The 14,217-nt window shown below is 41.0% G+C and overlaps 1 protein-coding gene across 1 annotated transcript in view; it reads left to right on the top strand.

Annotated features, from left to right (window-relative positions):
• The window catches only part of FEZ2 (fasciculation and elongation protein zeta 2), a 298,213-nt gene extending 286,120 nt beyond the window's left edge, over nucleotides 1–12,093 (top strand). Inside the window, 1 exon segment of the mRNA XM_077486489.1 lies at nucleotides 7,072–12,093. Coding sequence (XP_077342615.1) covers nucleotides 7,072–7,088 — 17 coding nt within the window. The 3' untranslated portion in view covers nucleotides 7,089–12,093.
• Nucleotides 12,094–14,217: the final 2,124 nt, after the last annotated feature.

Genomic DNA, 14,217 nt, shown 5'->3' with positions numbered 1-14,217 from the left:
TATTACTTTTTGCTATAATAACCACTTTTAGACCGGACCATTTTGCTGGCTTAAGACCAGAGCACATTTTGCGATTCGACACTGTGTCGCTTTAACTGACAATTGCGCAGCCGTGCGACATTGCACCCAAACAAAATTTATGTCCTTTTTTTCCCACAAATAGAGCTTTCTTTTGGTGATATTTGATCGCCTCTGCGGTTTTTATTTTTTGCGCTATAAACAAAAAAAGTGACAATATTGAAAAAAAACATATTTTTTACTTTTTGCTATAATATCCCCCAAAAATATATAAAAAAAACTTTTTCCTCAGTTTAGGCCGATACCTATTCTTCTACATATTTTTGGTAAAAAAAATTGCAATAAGCGAATATTGATTGGTTTGCGCAAAAGTTATAGCGTTTATAAAATATAGTTTTATGGCATTTTTATAAAACTTTTTTTTTTTTTTACTAGTAATGGTGGCGAGCAGCGATTTTTTTTTTTTTTTTTTTTTTTTTTTTTTTATTGTGACTGCGACATTATGTCGGACACATCGGACATTTTTGACACATTTTTGGGACCATTGTCATTTATACAGCAATCCGTGCTATACAAATGCACTGATTCCTGTGTAAATTACACTGGCAGTGAAGAGGTTAACCAGGAGGGGGCAGTGTAGGGGTTAAGTGTGTCCTAGGGGCGTGTTTCTAATTGTGGGGGGAGTGGCTGTGTTTTACAGATCACTGATCTCTGCTCCAATCACAGGGAGCAGAGATCAGTGTCGCTTGTTGCTAGGCAGAACGGGGAGATACTGTTTACATCGGCATCTCCCCATTCTTCCTCCCCAATGGCAATCGGGCTCACGGAGGTCCCGACCAGCGTGCGCACGCGATGGCATGGTGGCAAATTCAAAGGGATGTACCTGTACTCCCATTTTCCTGTCCGTGCCATTCTGCCAACGTACATCATCGTGCGCCGGTCGGGAAGCGGATAGATATCCCCAAAAAATATATATATATAAAAAACCTTTTTTCCCTCCGTTTAGGCCTTTACGTATTCTTATACATATTTTTGGTAAAAAAAACGCAATAAGAGTTTGATTGGTTTGCTCAAAAGTTATAGCGTCTACAAAATAGTGGATAGTTTTATGGCATTTTTTAATATATATATATATATATATATATATATATATATATATAATTTATTTTTCTAGTAATGGTGGCGAGCAGCGATTTTTATTGTGACTGCGACATTGTCGGGCACATCAGACATTTTTGACACATTTTTTGGGACCATTCACATTTATACGGCGATCAGTGCAATTACATAGTCCATCCAGTTCAACCTGAGTGAGTGTCTACAATTGTCCCTATCCCTGTACATTGCACACTCATATCAGTCCCTACCCTCAAGGAGCCCACAATTAAAAATGCATTGATTACTGTGTAAATGTTACATAGTAGGTGAGGTTGAAAAAGACACAAGTCCAACCTATGTGTGTGTGATTATATGTCAGTATTACATTGTATATCCCTGTATGTTGCGGTCGTTCAGGTGCTTATCTTTTAGTTTCTTGAAACTATCAATGCCCCTTGCTGAGACCACCACATGGCAAGGATGTGGAATTCCCTTCCACATCCTTGCCACTCTTAAAGTAAAGAACCCTCTATGTAGTTTAAGGTTAAACCTCTTTTCTTGGCCACGAGTCTTGTTAAACTCCCTTTTGCAAAAAATTTTTTATACCTATTGTGGGGTCACCAGTGTGGTATTTGTATATTGAAATCCTATCCCCTCTCAAGCGTCTCTTCTCCAGAGAGAATAAGTTCAGTGCTCGCAACCTTTTTCATAACTAATATCCTCCAGACCCTTTATCAGCTTTGTTGCCCTTCTTTGTACTCGCTCCATTTCCAGTACATCCTTCCTGAGGACTGGTGCCCAGAACTGGACAGCATACTCCAGGTGCGGCCGCACCAGAGTCTTGTAGAGTGGGAGAATTATCGTTTTATCTCTGGAGTTGATCCTCTTTTTAATGCATGCCAATATTCTGTTTGCTTTGTTAGCAGAAGCTTGGCATTGCATGCCATTGCTGAGCCTATCATCTACTAGGACACCCAGGTCCTTTTCCACCCCCAGTGTATAGATTGCATTCCTATTTTTGCCACCCAAATGCATTATTTGACATTTTTCTACATTGAACCTCATTTGCCATGTAGTTTCCCACACCATTAATTTGTTCAGATCTTTTTGCAAGGTTTCCACATCCTGTGAAGAAGTTATTTCCCTGCTTAGCTTAGTATCATCCGCAAATACAGAGATTGAACTGCTTACTCCATCCTTCAGGTCGTTTATGAACAAATTAAATATGATTAGTCCCAGCACCGAACCCTGGGGGACCCCACTACCCACCCCTGACCATTCCCTATGGTCCATGCCAACAGACCTTATTTTGTACAGTAAATGTTTATGGGGAACTGTGTCAAATGCTTTTGCAAAATCCAGATACACCACATCTACGGGCCTTCCTTTATCTATCTGGCAACTCGCCTCCTCATAGAAGGTTAGTAGATTGGTTTGGCAAGAACAATTCTTCATGAATCCATGCTGATTACTGCTAATGATACCGTTCTCGTTACTAAAATCTTATATATAGTCCCTTATCATCCCCTCCAAGAGTTTACATACTATTGATGTTAGGCTAACTGGTCTGTAATTGCCAGGGATGTATTTTGGGCACTTTTTAAATGTGACTGTCAGTGAAGGGGTTAACCAATAGGTGGCGTTGTAGCGGTTAAGTGTATCCTAGGGAGTGATTCTAACTCTAGGGGGTGTGGCTGTGTGTGACACGACACCGATCACCACTCCCGATCACAGGGAGCTGTGATCAGTGTCATTAGGCAGAACGGGGAAATGCTTGTTTACATTAGCATTTCCCTATTCTTCCTCTCTGTGAGACGATCGCGGGTATCCCCGCGGATGTCCGCGGGGCTTGCGATCACGCTCACGGAGCTCCTGGCAGGTGCCCATAAGCCGCCTCTTAAAGGGCAATGTACAGGTAGGTTAATCTGCCTGTACGTGCCCTTCTGCCGCAGTATATCTGGGTGAGGCAGTCGGGAGGAGATTAAGAACATTTTAGGTAATGGCATTAGCCAGTATATTCCAATGGGCAACATATATAAAAGGTATATATGAAGAGAGAGATTTTACACTTGGTGTATATTTGTAGCACACTGAATGTTTGAAGACAAGAAATTGAAAGACCTGTTTATGTAAACAGGTACACTTCCTATATACTAGCTTATGGGTGTACAAAGCAATAAATCAATATGGTATCAAAAAATCCAAATATCATTACAATCTTAAATTTTGCAGATATTTAAAATATTCTAGTGCATATACTCACTGGCCACTTTATTAGGTACACCTGTTCAATTGCTTGGTAACACAAATTGCTAATCGGCCAATCACATAGCAGGAACTCAATGCATTTAGGCATCTAGACGTGGTGAAGATGACTTGCTGAACTTCAAACCGAGCATCAGAATGGGGAAGAAAGGGGATTTAAGTGACAAGGTTGTTGGTGCCAGACGGCTGGTATGAGTATTTAAAAAAACTGCTGATCAACTGGGATTTTCACGCACAACCATCTCTATGGTTTACGGAGAATGGTCTGAAAAAAATAAAATGTACAGTGAGCAGAAGTTGTGTGGAGGAAAATGCCTTGTTGAGGTCAGTGGAGAATGGGCAAACTGTTTTGAGATGATAGAAAGACAACAGTAACTTAAATAACCACTCGTTACAACCAAGGTATGCAGATTTCCATCTCTGAACACACAACACATTGAACATTAAAGCAGATGGGCTACAGCAGAAGAAGACCTCACAGGAGCAAACTGCTGTCCGCTAAGGGAACAAAGAAACTGAGGCTACAATTTTGCACAGGCTCACCAAAATTGTACAAGATTGGAAAAGCATTGCCTGGTCTGATGAGTCTCAATTTCAGCTGCGACATTTAGATGCTAGGGTCAGAAGTTTGGCGTAAACATAAAAACATGGATCCATACTGCCTTCTATCAATGGTTCAGGCTGGTGGTGTAATGGTGTGGGGATGTTTTCTTGGCACAGTTTGGGCCCCTTAGTACCAATTAAGCATTGTTTAAATGCCATGTCCTAACTGAGTATTGTTAGTGGCTGGTTTTATTCATCATATCCAGAACTGGGCTCAGTAGCATTCACTTTCTATACAGCTCTTCAAAAGCGGGATGTCAGAGATTCTTTTCTATCTGGGGATTAGGGGGGACACGGGACAGTTTTTGCTCCAGGATGCTGGATTGGGGGGTGGGCCTTAGTGGGGGGGTTGTTTGGGTTAAGTGTCAGGTTTTTGGTGGGAGGATTGTTAGGGGATCCCCCTTAGGGGAAAGCGGACACATACAGTCAATTGTTATTTTTTATGTCCAAAATAAATTGTAATAAGTAGCCTCTGATATGCTTTATCTTTTTCGTGTTCTATGTTTTGATATATCACAGTTAGGGCTTAAAGTGGTTGTAAACCCTTACAAACCACTTTGACCTACAGGTAAGCCTAGATTGAGGCTTACCTGTAGGTCCAAGCAAATATCTCCTAAACCTATATGGTTTAGGAGATATTTGCCCGAAAACGGGCACCGCTGTCTACGGCGCATGCGCCGTAGACACAGGCGCACTGAGCGCGCATTCTCAGCGACGGAGCTGCCGCGCGTGTCGGCTCCCGTGCACATGCACGGGAGTGACGTCATCGTGGCTTCGCCGAATGACAGCAGCGGAGCTGCGAGACCCCACCAACAAGATGGATGCGGCGGACTACAGGGGACAGCGGTGACTTCGCTGGCTCCTGTGTCAGGTAAGTGACACATAATGGGCTACTATGCGATGCATAGTAGTCCATTATGCTTTGCCTTTGCAGGGAATGAAAGAGGAAGTAAACTCATCAGGGTTTACTTCCTCTTTAAAGAGCTCCCATATGAGATTTTAAGAAGGTTTATATGTATGCATTTTAAAATTAAAGTACCGTATATACTCGAGTATAGGCCGACCCGAATATAAGCCGAGGCCCCCAATTTACCCCCAAAAAAACTGGCAAACTTATTGACTCGTGTATAAGCCGAGGGTGAGACATGCCTGTCCATCCCTGTGTGTGTGTCCGTCCATCCCTGTGTGTCCGTCCATCCATCCCTGTGTGTGTGTGTGTCCATCCATCCATCCATCCCTGTGTGTGTGTGTCTCCATCCATCCATCCATCCATCCCTGTGTGTGTGTGTCTCCATCCATCCATCCATCCATCCCTGTGTGTGTGTGTCTCCATCCATCCATCCATCCATCCCTGTGTGTGTGTGTCTCCATCCATCCATCCATCCCTGTGTGTGTGTGTATCCATCCATCCATCCATCCCTGTGTGTGTGTCTCCATCCATCCATCCATCCGTGTGTGTGTGTCTCCGTGTGTGTGTGTGTGTGTGTGTGTGTGTGTGTGTCCAGCCTACCTTTGTCCCGAGCCTCCGTCCCGTGTCGTGCCTTGCCTTCGTCCCGTCCCGTCCCGTCCCGTCCCATCCTGTCCCGTGCCGTGCGTTGCCTTGCCTCCGTCCCGTGCCCTCTTCGTCGGCGGCCATTGTAAAATTCAAAAGCCGCGCCTCCTCCTTCGCCTGTGATAGGCGGAACACTGAATTTCCCAGCAGCCTGTGTTCCGCCTATCACGGACGTCGTATCATCCTCGTCCGTAGTACGAGGATGAGCGGATGCCCGTGATAGGCGGAACACAGGCTGCTGGGAAATTCAGTGTTCCGCCTATCACAGGCGAAGGCGGAGCCGGAGGCGCGGCTTTTGAATCAGAATGGCCGCTGTCTGTCTGCTCGACACGCTGATCGAGCGGGCAGACAGCGATGACTCGAGTATAAGCCGAGGGGGGCACTTTCAGCCTCAAAAAAGAGGCTGAAAATCTCGGCTTATACTCGAGTATATACGGTAGTTCTAAACTTCTGAAATGAAAAATGAACATAGCAAAGCCTTTTATATTGTGTACTTGCCCTTATCCAAAGCACCTAGTGTAATGTGTGTCTGCTCTGTCATTCCTCTGCTATCATTTCAGACAGTCTATGTGGAAGGCGGCTTGGTTCCAGCCTCCTAATTGTAAACGCGGAAGCAACGTCACTTCCTGTTTACTTGGCTGCCAATGGCGACAGTTTAAAAAAAAAATATACAGTATTCAGAAAATGGCGATCTGAATACTTCGAAGTGCAAAGGAGGACCCGTCTCTCCATAAAGAGTACCTGTCACAAGGGATGTTTACATTCCTTGTGACAGCAATAAAAGTGATCAAATTATTATTTTTTATTTTTTTAAACACAACTTAATAATGTAAAAATAAATAAAATAAGAATTTTTTATTTTTTTTTAAAGCTCCCCTGTCCCCACGAGTTTGCGCAGCAAAGAAAACGCATGTGGAAGTCGCGCCCGCATATGTTCAAATCACACATGTGAGGTATCGCCGCGATCGTCAGAGTGAGAGCAATAATTCTAGCACTAGACCTCCTCTGTTAAGTCTAACCTGGTGACCATAAAAGGTTGCAGTTATAAAGCGTGCCATGTTTGGTATCTATTTACTCTGTCTAACATCATCTTTCACATTATACCAAAAAAATGGGGTGGTTGTTTTTTTGTTTTTTTTTTAATCCATGAAAGTGTCCCTTTCCCCAAAAAGTTGCGTTTAAAACACCACTGCACAAATACTGTGCGACATAAAATGTTTCAACAATCGCCATTTTATTCTCTAGATTCTCTGCTAAAAAAAAATATATATAATGTTTGGGGGCTCTAAGTAATTTTCTAGCAAAAAATACTGATTTTAACTTGTAAACACCAAATGTCAGAAATGGGCTTAGCCATGAAAGGGTTAAAAAGTCAGCATCACCATTTTGTAGTGCATATCTTGAAAAAAAATATGGTTGTCATATGCAACAGTAATCTTTTCCTGGACAGAATTTTTCATATGTAAGCCACTACTGTGCAGTGGTTAAGGTTCTTGACTATTTTTTATAATAACAATGATTTTTTTCTTTTACAGTTTTGTGTCCAACCTAGGGATTTTCCATCTCCATTGAACGACCTCCCTCGTGTTTCAGAAGATGCATTTTTCATGGACACATAGAAGTCCCTCATTGTTAAATTACCCTATAGAGAGGATCTGTTTTCATCTGCATCCTGTATCAGTTTGGCGATTTTGGTGTTTTGAGCATGTTATGATTAATCAGCTGTTACCCTTGTCTGTGGTAGCAGAGTGTTCCGAGCTCCTATCATTGCTTATGTAGAGTACATATAACTTGTCCCTTAGGAAGGATAAATTTAATGTGCGATTTATGAGATTAGGACAAATGTACAGTTTTAACTTGTTTTTATGCATCTAGTTCTATTTTTACAGTACATGTAAGTAAAAATGTGCAATGACCCATTCATTTTAAGATGAGAACACAAAAGTGTTATATAGTTTTATCAAACAGCAGAAACAAAAGTTTCATACAGATATATAGTTTTATCTAACAGCTGATGATAAAATCGGACATTTCAGGAATATTTTCTCATTTAGTCTAGTATAAAAGTGATCAAATACAAATTGCACTGATTATATAAACATTTTTGTTTTTCTCTTAAAAAGGTAAACAAACATTTTTTTAAACTTCACAAAATAAAAAATATAAGCACTACAGATTTATGTCAGCGAAAGTCCACTTTAGGAAACAATGCCACTTTGCTCCTTCTTGACAAAGCGACAAAATTCCACCCTTTATCCTGTCCATTCTTTCCCCATACTCCATTGCAGTCCTAATCATGTAAGCTCCTTCTCGGACTGTTATAGTCTGGTCCATCTAGTTCAACCAATATTTTGTGTTTGGAGCTTATATAGGGTCGAGTCTCTCCTCTCCCTAGGAAGAAGCACTGTGTTATAGAAAAAGTACCCACACTTCCTTATTTATGCGTACTTTCTTGCTGTGTGGGGGACACTGACATTGAGAAGATAAGTATGAGTGGGTCCTGACTAAGTAAAGTGACATTCTCTTTTACATGGGACATGTCAGGTTAGAGAGATGGCTTTTGATATATTTTTGAAGGTGCAAGCTTCATGGCTGTTTCCCTCAACCTTGATTTACTATTTTGTCCCAACAGCTATGCACTGGCCATCAGGACTGCTGGCAGTTTCACAGGGGTCCAATGGCTAAGTGGCCCGGTTTTTATGCAGAGTTCGGCAGGAGCATGGCAGCAAACAGTGGCGGGGATTCGGGCAAGGGGTCCAGCGAAAAGGGCAGTTAGATGTGAGAGCCCGAGAGGGAGAAGAGCTCCACACCCTCCCTGACCACCAAAGAGGCGAACAAGAGCGGGCAAGGCCACCCCGGTGCTCCCAGAATCTCGAGGCTGGAGGACAGGCTGACTGGGAGAGGACAGGCGAGAGGCAGAGGCTGGCAAGAAACCACTGGAAGGAGCAGAGCAGCGAGAGCACCACAGGGACAGTGCTATGTGGTCTTTCAGCCCATCCCCCTCTGTCTTTTAGCCCCCTTGAACCACTGGAAGGAGTATAGCAGCAAGAGCACCCCAGGGACAGTGCTATGTGGTCTCTCAGCTCTCCCCTCTTTCCCTCAGCCCCCTCTCGCAGTCTTTCAGTTCTTCTCTCTCACCCCCTTTCCCTCAACCCACCCCCCCCCCCCCTTTCTCCCATCTCTCTCACTCCCTCTCTCACCCTCTCATGATATACAATAATGGATGTGGGGGCCCTTTTGGTGGGCGTGATTTTTATTTTTTGGGGGGTGGGGGGCAGCATTTTAGTCTTGGACCCAGACAGCACAATGTCTTGGGCCAGCCCTGCCTATAAGAGAAATAAAGTAGAACGGCTAATGGCCAGTGAAGGGGGACTTGGGTGGCCATCCGGGTTGGCAATGCTGGTTTCTGAAATTTCAGCCAATGAAGCTGTAGCAATGTTCGTACATGATGTTGGCCCTCCCACTTCACTTGTTCACTTATTTTTGTGCGTTCGCTAAATTAAAGTGGGCTGGTCTGGATATAGTACAGGGCCAAATTTTTGTCCCAGTCCAGTCCAGGCCTGGGTCCCAAACAGCCGGAGCTAAGAAGACCCAGACATTCCGTAAAAAGAATTGATTACCGCCATTTGCAATCTATTCAGCCTAAAAGCTGTCTGCTGTGGCAAGAGGTACACAGTAATGCTGTTCTGATAAAAAATATGGTTTCTGCTGGCCTGTTATTAGTAATTTTGGGTTAGTGTATATTATACAAAATCCACCTTCAGTGGATTCAGTACTGTCCTCGTGACCTTAAAAAAAAAAAAAAAAAAAGCGACCCACTAGCGCCCAAAAAGTTCTGCAAAAACGACCAAGCTTTAGTGCCCGTTTTAGCAGAGCTTCAGTTTGAAAAGGGGTCTAACAGTTTCTACTTCATACAATTTATAATGTACTGTCGGACAGTATTTAGGCCAATATGTTGCACTTGTGCATGTTTCAAAGTTTGAGAGTTGTGTTTTTTTATTTATCATGTTAAGGGAAGACTCCTGAATGCACAGTGTTATTTTTACTCTTTAATAACTAGAACATATTTTTAGACGACTAATGCATTAACATTGATCAATAGGGTGGGACGATGTGTATTTTATGCTATATTGTCATGCATTTTTCTACATTAGACACATCTTATCCCCAGTATCATTTGTTATATAAGGACATAGATATTGAGTTGGTTCATATTGTTTACATTGACAACTTGTTTTCTCTGATTGATAGATTTCTACTTTAAATCTTTCACCTTTCTAATAGAGTACACTTTTATAGACCTAATTAACTGTATCTTAACAAGATTGGACTATTATGTCTGTATTTAAAAAGATAATGGCAAAAGGCAGCTAGATGCATACTTACAACTCCAATTCCAAAGGCCTGCCACCATCTTCACGTTCTGAGTCGAGTCTTTTTTTTTTTTTTTTTTTTTGTTAGGCTAGGTCTAGGGCAATCAGGGTAACAGTACAATTGTGAAAGTATACTTACCATGTATCACATAATTTAATGGGAGTTCTTGCTTTTGGCAGGCTGTGATCCTGTTGTAATATAAAGGGAGGGCAAGTCCAAGCTTGACTGACATGTACTGTCAGCTGCCTGTATTTAATTTTTTTTTGCCATATTACTTTTACTAAAGGTAACCTCTAAGCCTGGTAATAAAATGTATGTACATGCTAATATACAAATTTTACCTCTATTTGCTCCCTTTTGGTCTGTCATACCATTGGAAGGATTTTATTATATATATTAATAATTCATAACTGTTTTATGTCCTATTTAGTTCATATTGTGGACTACAAAACACTGAATTCCTTTGTGGTAGAGATAAGTAGGAGGTGTTCTGTAGTTTACCAGGAGACAAATGAGCAGGGCTAAATCCATTTCCTGCGCTTTCAGATCAGAAAATGCACTGCTATGTATGTATTAGGAGCGGAGTGCATTTCTGTCAGATAAACTAGTACTTTTCTGTACTTTGAAGGATAAAACCTGGTTATTCATGCCATTCATGTGGTAAGGGAAAAATCCACGACCATTGCTCTCATGACATGGCTAAGCAGGAATAAAAATATTGTTTAATTATGCAGTAGGAGTTTCCAATTTGCTATGTGACAGTAGATCATGTTGAGAAGTGCGTGGTGGTCAGAAAAAACAGATTAAACTTCGTTACTCAACTAGAGACTAGCGGTTTTCCAGCATCTTCTGTCAATGTTCCCACTGAGAACTGTCAGCTGCTGAGTGTTTACCTGCCACTGCAGACATGAGATGGTCACCCGTCCCAGTCAACAGTCATTTGATGTTTATATCCCGAGTAATTCTAACCAATCCTTGTACATTGGAGACACACACAGTATTACCCTGAATATAAGAGCATACATTTACAGAAAAACATAGCACACTGGAAATATTAAGCAGTTCTTCCACTGCCAACTAAGCAGGGCTAAATTGGATCTTTTTTTCTGTTATGTAATTGTACAACATTTTTGCACTTACAGGGAATTTGACTCCATAGTTTTATTATTCAGTCATTAGCAGTGGTTAGAATAAACTTCATATTTTCATTATATACATACAAAACTGATAACATTATGAATTTAATGTTTCCAAACAGAGCAGTTATCATATTCAGCTTTATATACTACAGAAGACTACAGTGGTATCCCATGGCAAGTAGAAAAATGAATACTAATATAAAAGTAAACTTTGCACAGCACTTTTATAATAAAATACAAGGGAACATAATTGTTTTAACACCAATGTGTTTAAACTATGCTGTACATGGTTATGTAATTTCAGTTAAAGGGAATATTTAGTAATGGTATGTTGCTTGGTCACTTATTAATTTACAGTTGCAGGTATACTTTGGATATGAAATGCGCTAAAAGCTGAATGAAACATATTTCACATAGATTAACTGTTTTGTAGAATATCTGCAGCTCAATTCGTGCAATAGTAAACATTTTAGTTGTACCGTGGATACTCTAATTTTCTTTCCTTTTTAGTAGTTTCACAAAATAATTACTTTTTAATTTGCATTCTTTTTTATCAGTTTCCTAATGATGCTTTGTTAAAACATTATATGATAGCAATGTTTTTTTCTTCCAAGAGTATTCTCTTCAGCTTTACTCCCTGTGAAGTCACTACCCTGAAACCACTGTGTGGTTTGGAGCTTCCATTAGTGACTTTTTAATATAGGTGCCTGTGCTTTATGGCAGATTCTTTTTAATTGCAAGGTTGGTAATGATTGTGAGGAAGCCAGATGTGACATGCTCCACAGTTTTTATATAAGATAATAAAATATTTACGTTGTCTTCAAGTGTTAATTACCCATTCAATATGTGTACAAAATATTTTAACGCTGCTGCCATTTTTCATTCACAAATTGTTTCCATTTAGTATAAATCTAAATTTCATTAGTATGTTGCAAGTTTTTTGTTTTTGATTCTGTATGTAGGTTTTTTGTTGCCTTTTTTTGTTTTGTTTTTCATCATGGAGCAAAAAGCAAGTCTAAAATAAATATTGATTTACATGTAAAACAGTGTGTATTTTTCCTTTTTAATGCTTTTAATCTATGATATGCTTGTTGGCTATATGGGTTGTATCCATTACCTAACCCTTTAGAACGCAACAAAACTTGTAATGTTTCCAACAAATTTAGTCCACTCAAAAAATGCTAATTAAGTAGTCTGTAGCCATTTTGTACAGGCATTTTGGTAGCTGAGAGCTGTTCAAAAATGTTGGGGCCTGTCAGTCTTCAGACAGAAAGTTAACTTTTGCTTTTATATAGTTTTAGTACAATAGCAATTTATGTTGGCAACATATTCTTTACAATAACTTCCAGAGAGCATTGAATTATTCACAGAATTACCTGACTTAAAAGGACGTTACACTTTTTATGTTCCTCCCATCATATAAAGGCAACCAAATCATCCTGAGACGACCCACACAAAAAGGGGAAAACAGGCAATCTCCATGTAGCTAGTTTGGCTTCGTTACATGAGACATTTTAATTTCTCGCCACTGAGAATTTTAACTAGAGGCTAGGCTAGGGAAAGTTTTTAGTAACCTATTTGTGCTACTAAAATCATATTTACATATTCACATGGTTAGACTAAAAAAAAATAAGTCCATCTAGTTCAACTAATAGACAACTAAATCGATGACCTCCAGGAACAAAACCACAGGTAAACCAGAGGAATGCAAAAAAACGTATATGCAAAATCAACAGCAATTATTTTTTAGGAGTTGGTTTATTGTTAAATAGATTAAACACAGCAACGCCATGTGGACTAAACTACTAAGTTAAATGTAATAGCAAACCGTCTCGTATGACTGCATGATTCTCTGATCATATGCCTATGAAGGTTACATAAGAGGGGGCCATAAATTTCATGTTAACTTGATACCACAAGCCGTATACAATTGTTGTGGCTTTAAAACCATGCTGCCACATATATGCGTACAGCTGTTCTATACTGGCAGTGCCCTTGGTGACTCCAGCATTGTGAAAAAACTGCGACCAGCAACTCCCAGTCACTGCTTACAATCTCAGCTAATCACAGTGGTCACATGATCAGAAGCTCAGCTGCTGACGTGATGTAAAGAAACATTGACCCATTTGCTGCCCCCAAAGTAAGAACTGCCTGCAGCTGGTCAAAGTGGTAACCCTTACTTCAGCTGAATTTCCCAAGCCTTAAACTCATGGTCGCTTCAGCGACCATGAGCTTACTCAAATTGCACATGACTTTTTGTATTTTACTGAATTGATGTGATCAACAGGTAAATGACTTGAGAATTGCATCTAAACGATGTGTAAACTTGGAGGCTGTAGAGCAGATCCCCCTGCACAGCTTTGTGAATTTGATGAGGCAATTGAATGGCTGCTGATTGAATCCACAAGTCTACAGTATTTCTCTTTTGCTTGTCCTGTTCTCTGTTCTTTTATATCACCTATAAACATTGGCAGTATCAACTTTATCCATGTAGCACCGTGGATTTTATCTGTCTAACACACATTCACAAGACTTCACCCAAACCCCTGTCCCATGCCACGCCCCCTCTTTCAGTCCACCCCCTTTCCTGACTCTTACTGGCACTTCCTAACTTCGAATGACAGGCTAGACTTGCAGAGTAATAAAACAGCCACAGGAGCAGCTGCATATTTTATGTTGTCAGTTAATGTATTTGTATGACCCACACTTGTATGTGACTGTTTTTAAACATAGCTGACCCCATTTACTTTTCAGATAGTGACTCTTTACTAAGTTATTTAAGAGGAAGTAAACCCTGATGAGTTTACTTCCTCTTTCATTCCCTGCAAAGGTAAAGCATAATGGACTACTATGCATCGCATAGTAGTCCATTATGTGTCACTTACCTGACACAGGAGCCAGCAAAGTCACTGCTGTCCCCTGTAGTCCGGCGCATCCATCTTGCTGCTCCACCGCTGTCATTTGGCGAGGCCACGATGACGTCATTTCCGCGCATGCGCACGGGAGCCGCCACTCGCGGCATATCACCGCTGACCGCGGCGCGCTCAGTGCGCCTGCGCGCAGCTGTCTATGGCGCATGCGCCGTAGACAGCAGTGCCTGTCTTTCGGAAAATATCTCCTAAACCGTGTAGGTTTAGGAGATGTTTCTTGGACCTACAGGTAAGCCTT

Source organism: Lithobates pipiens, unplaced genomic scaffold (assembly GCF_037356315.1).
Source record: "Lithobates pipiens isolate NorthernLeopardFrog02 unplaced genomic scaffold, aLitPip1_a1.2 Scaffold_18, whole genome shotgun sequence".
Classification (NCBI taxonomy): domain Eukaryota; kingdom Metazoa; phylum Chordata; class Amphibia; order Anura; family Ranidae; genus Lithobates; species Lithobates pipiens.
The sequence above is the reverse complement of the archived record's forward strand: the minus strand, read 5'-3'. Positions and strand labels throughout refer to the sequence as shown.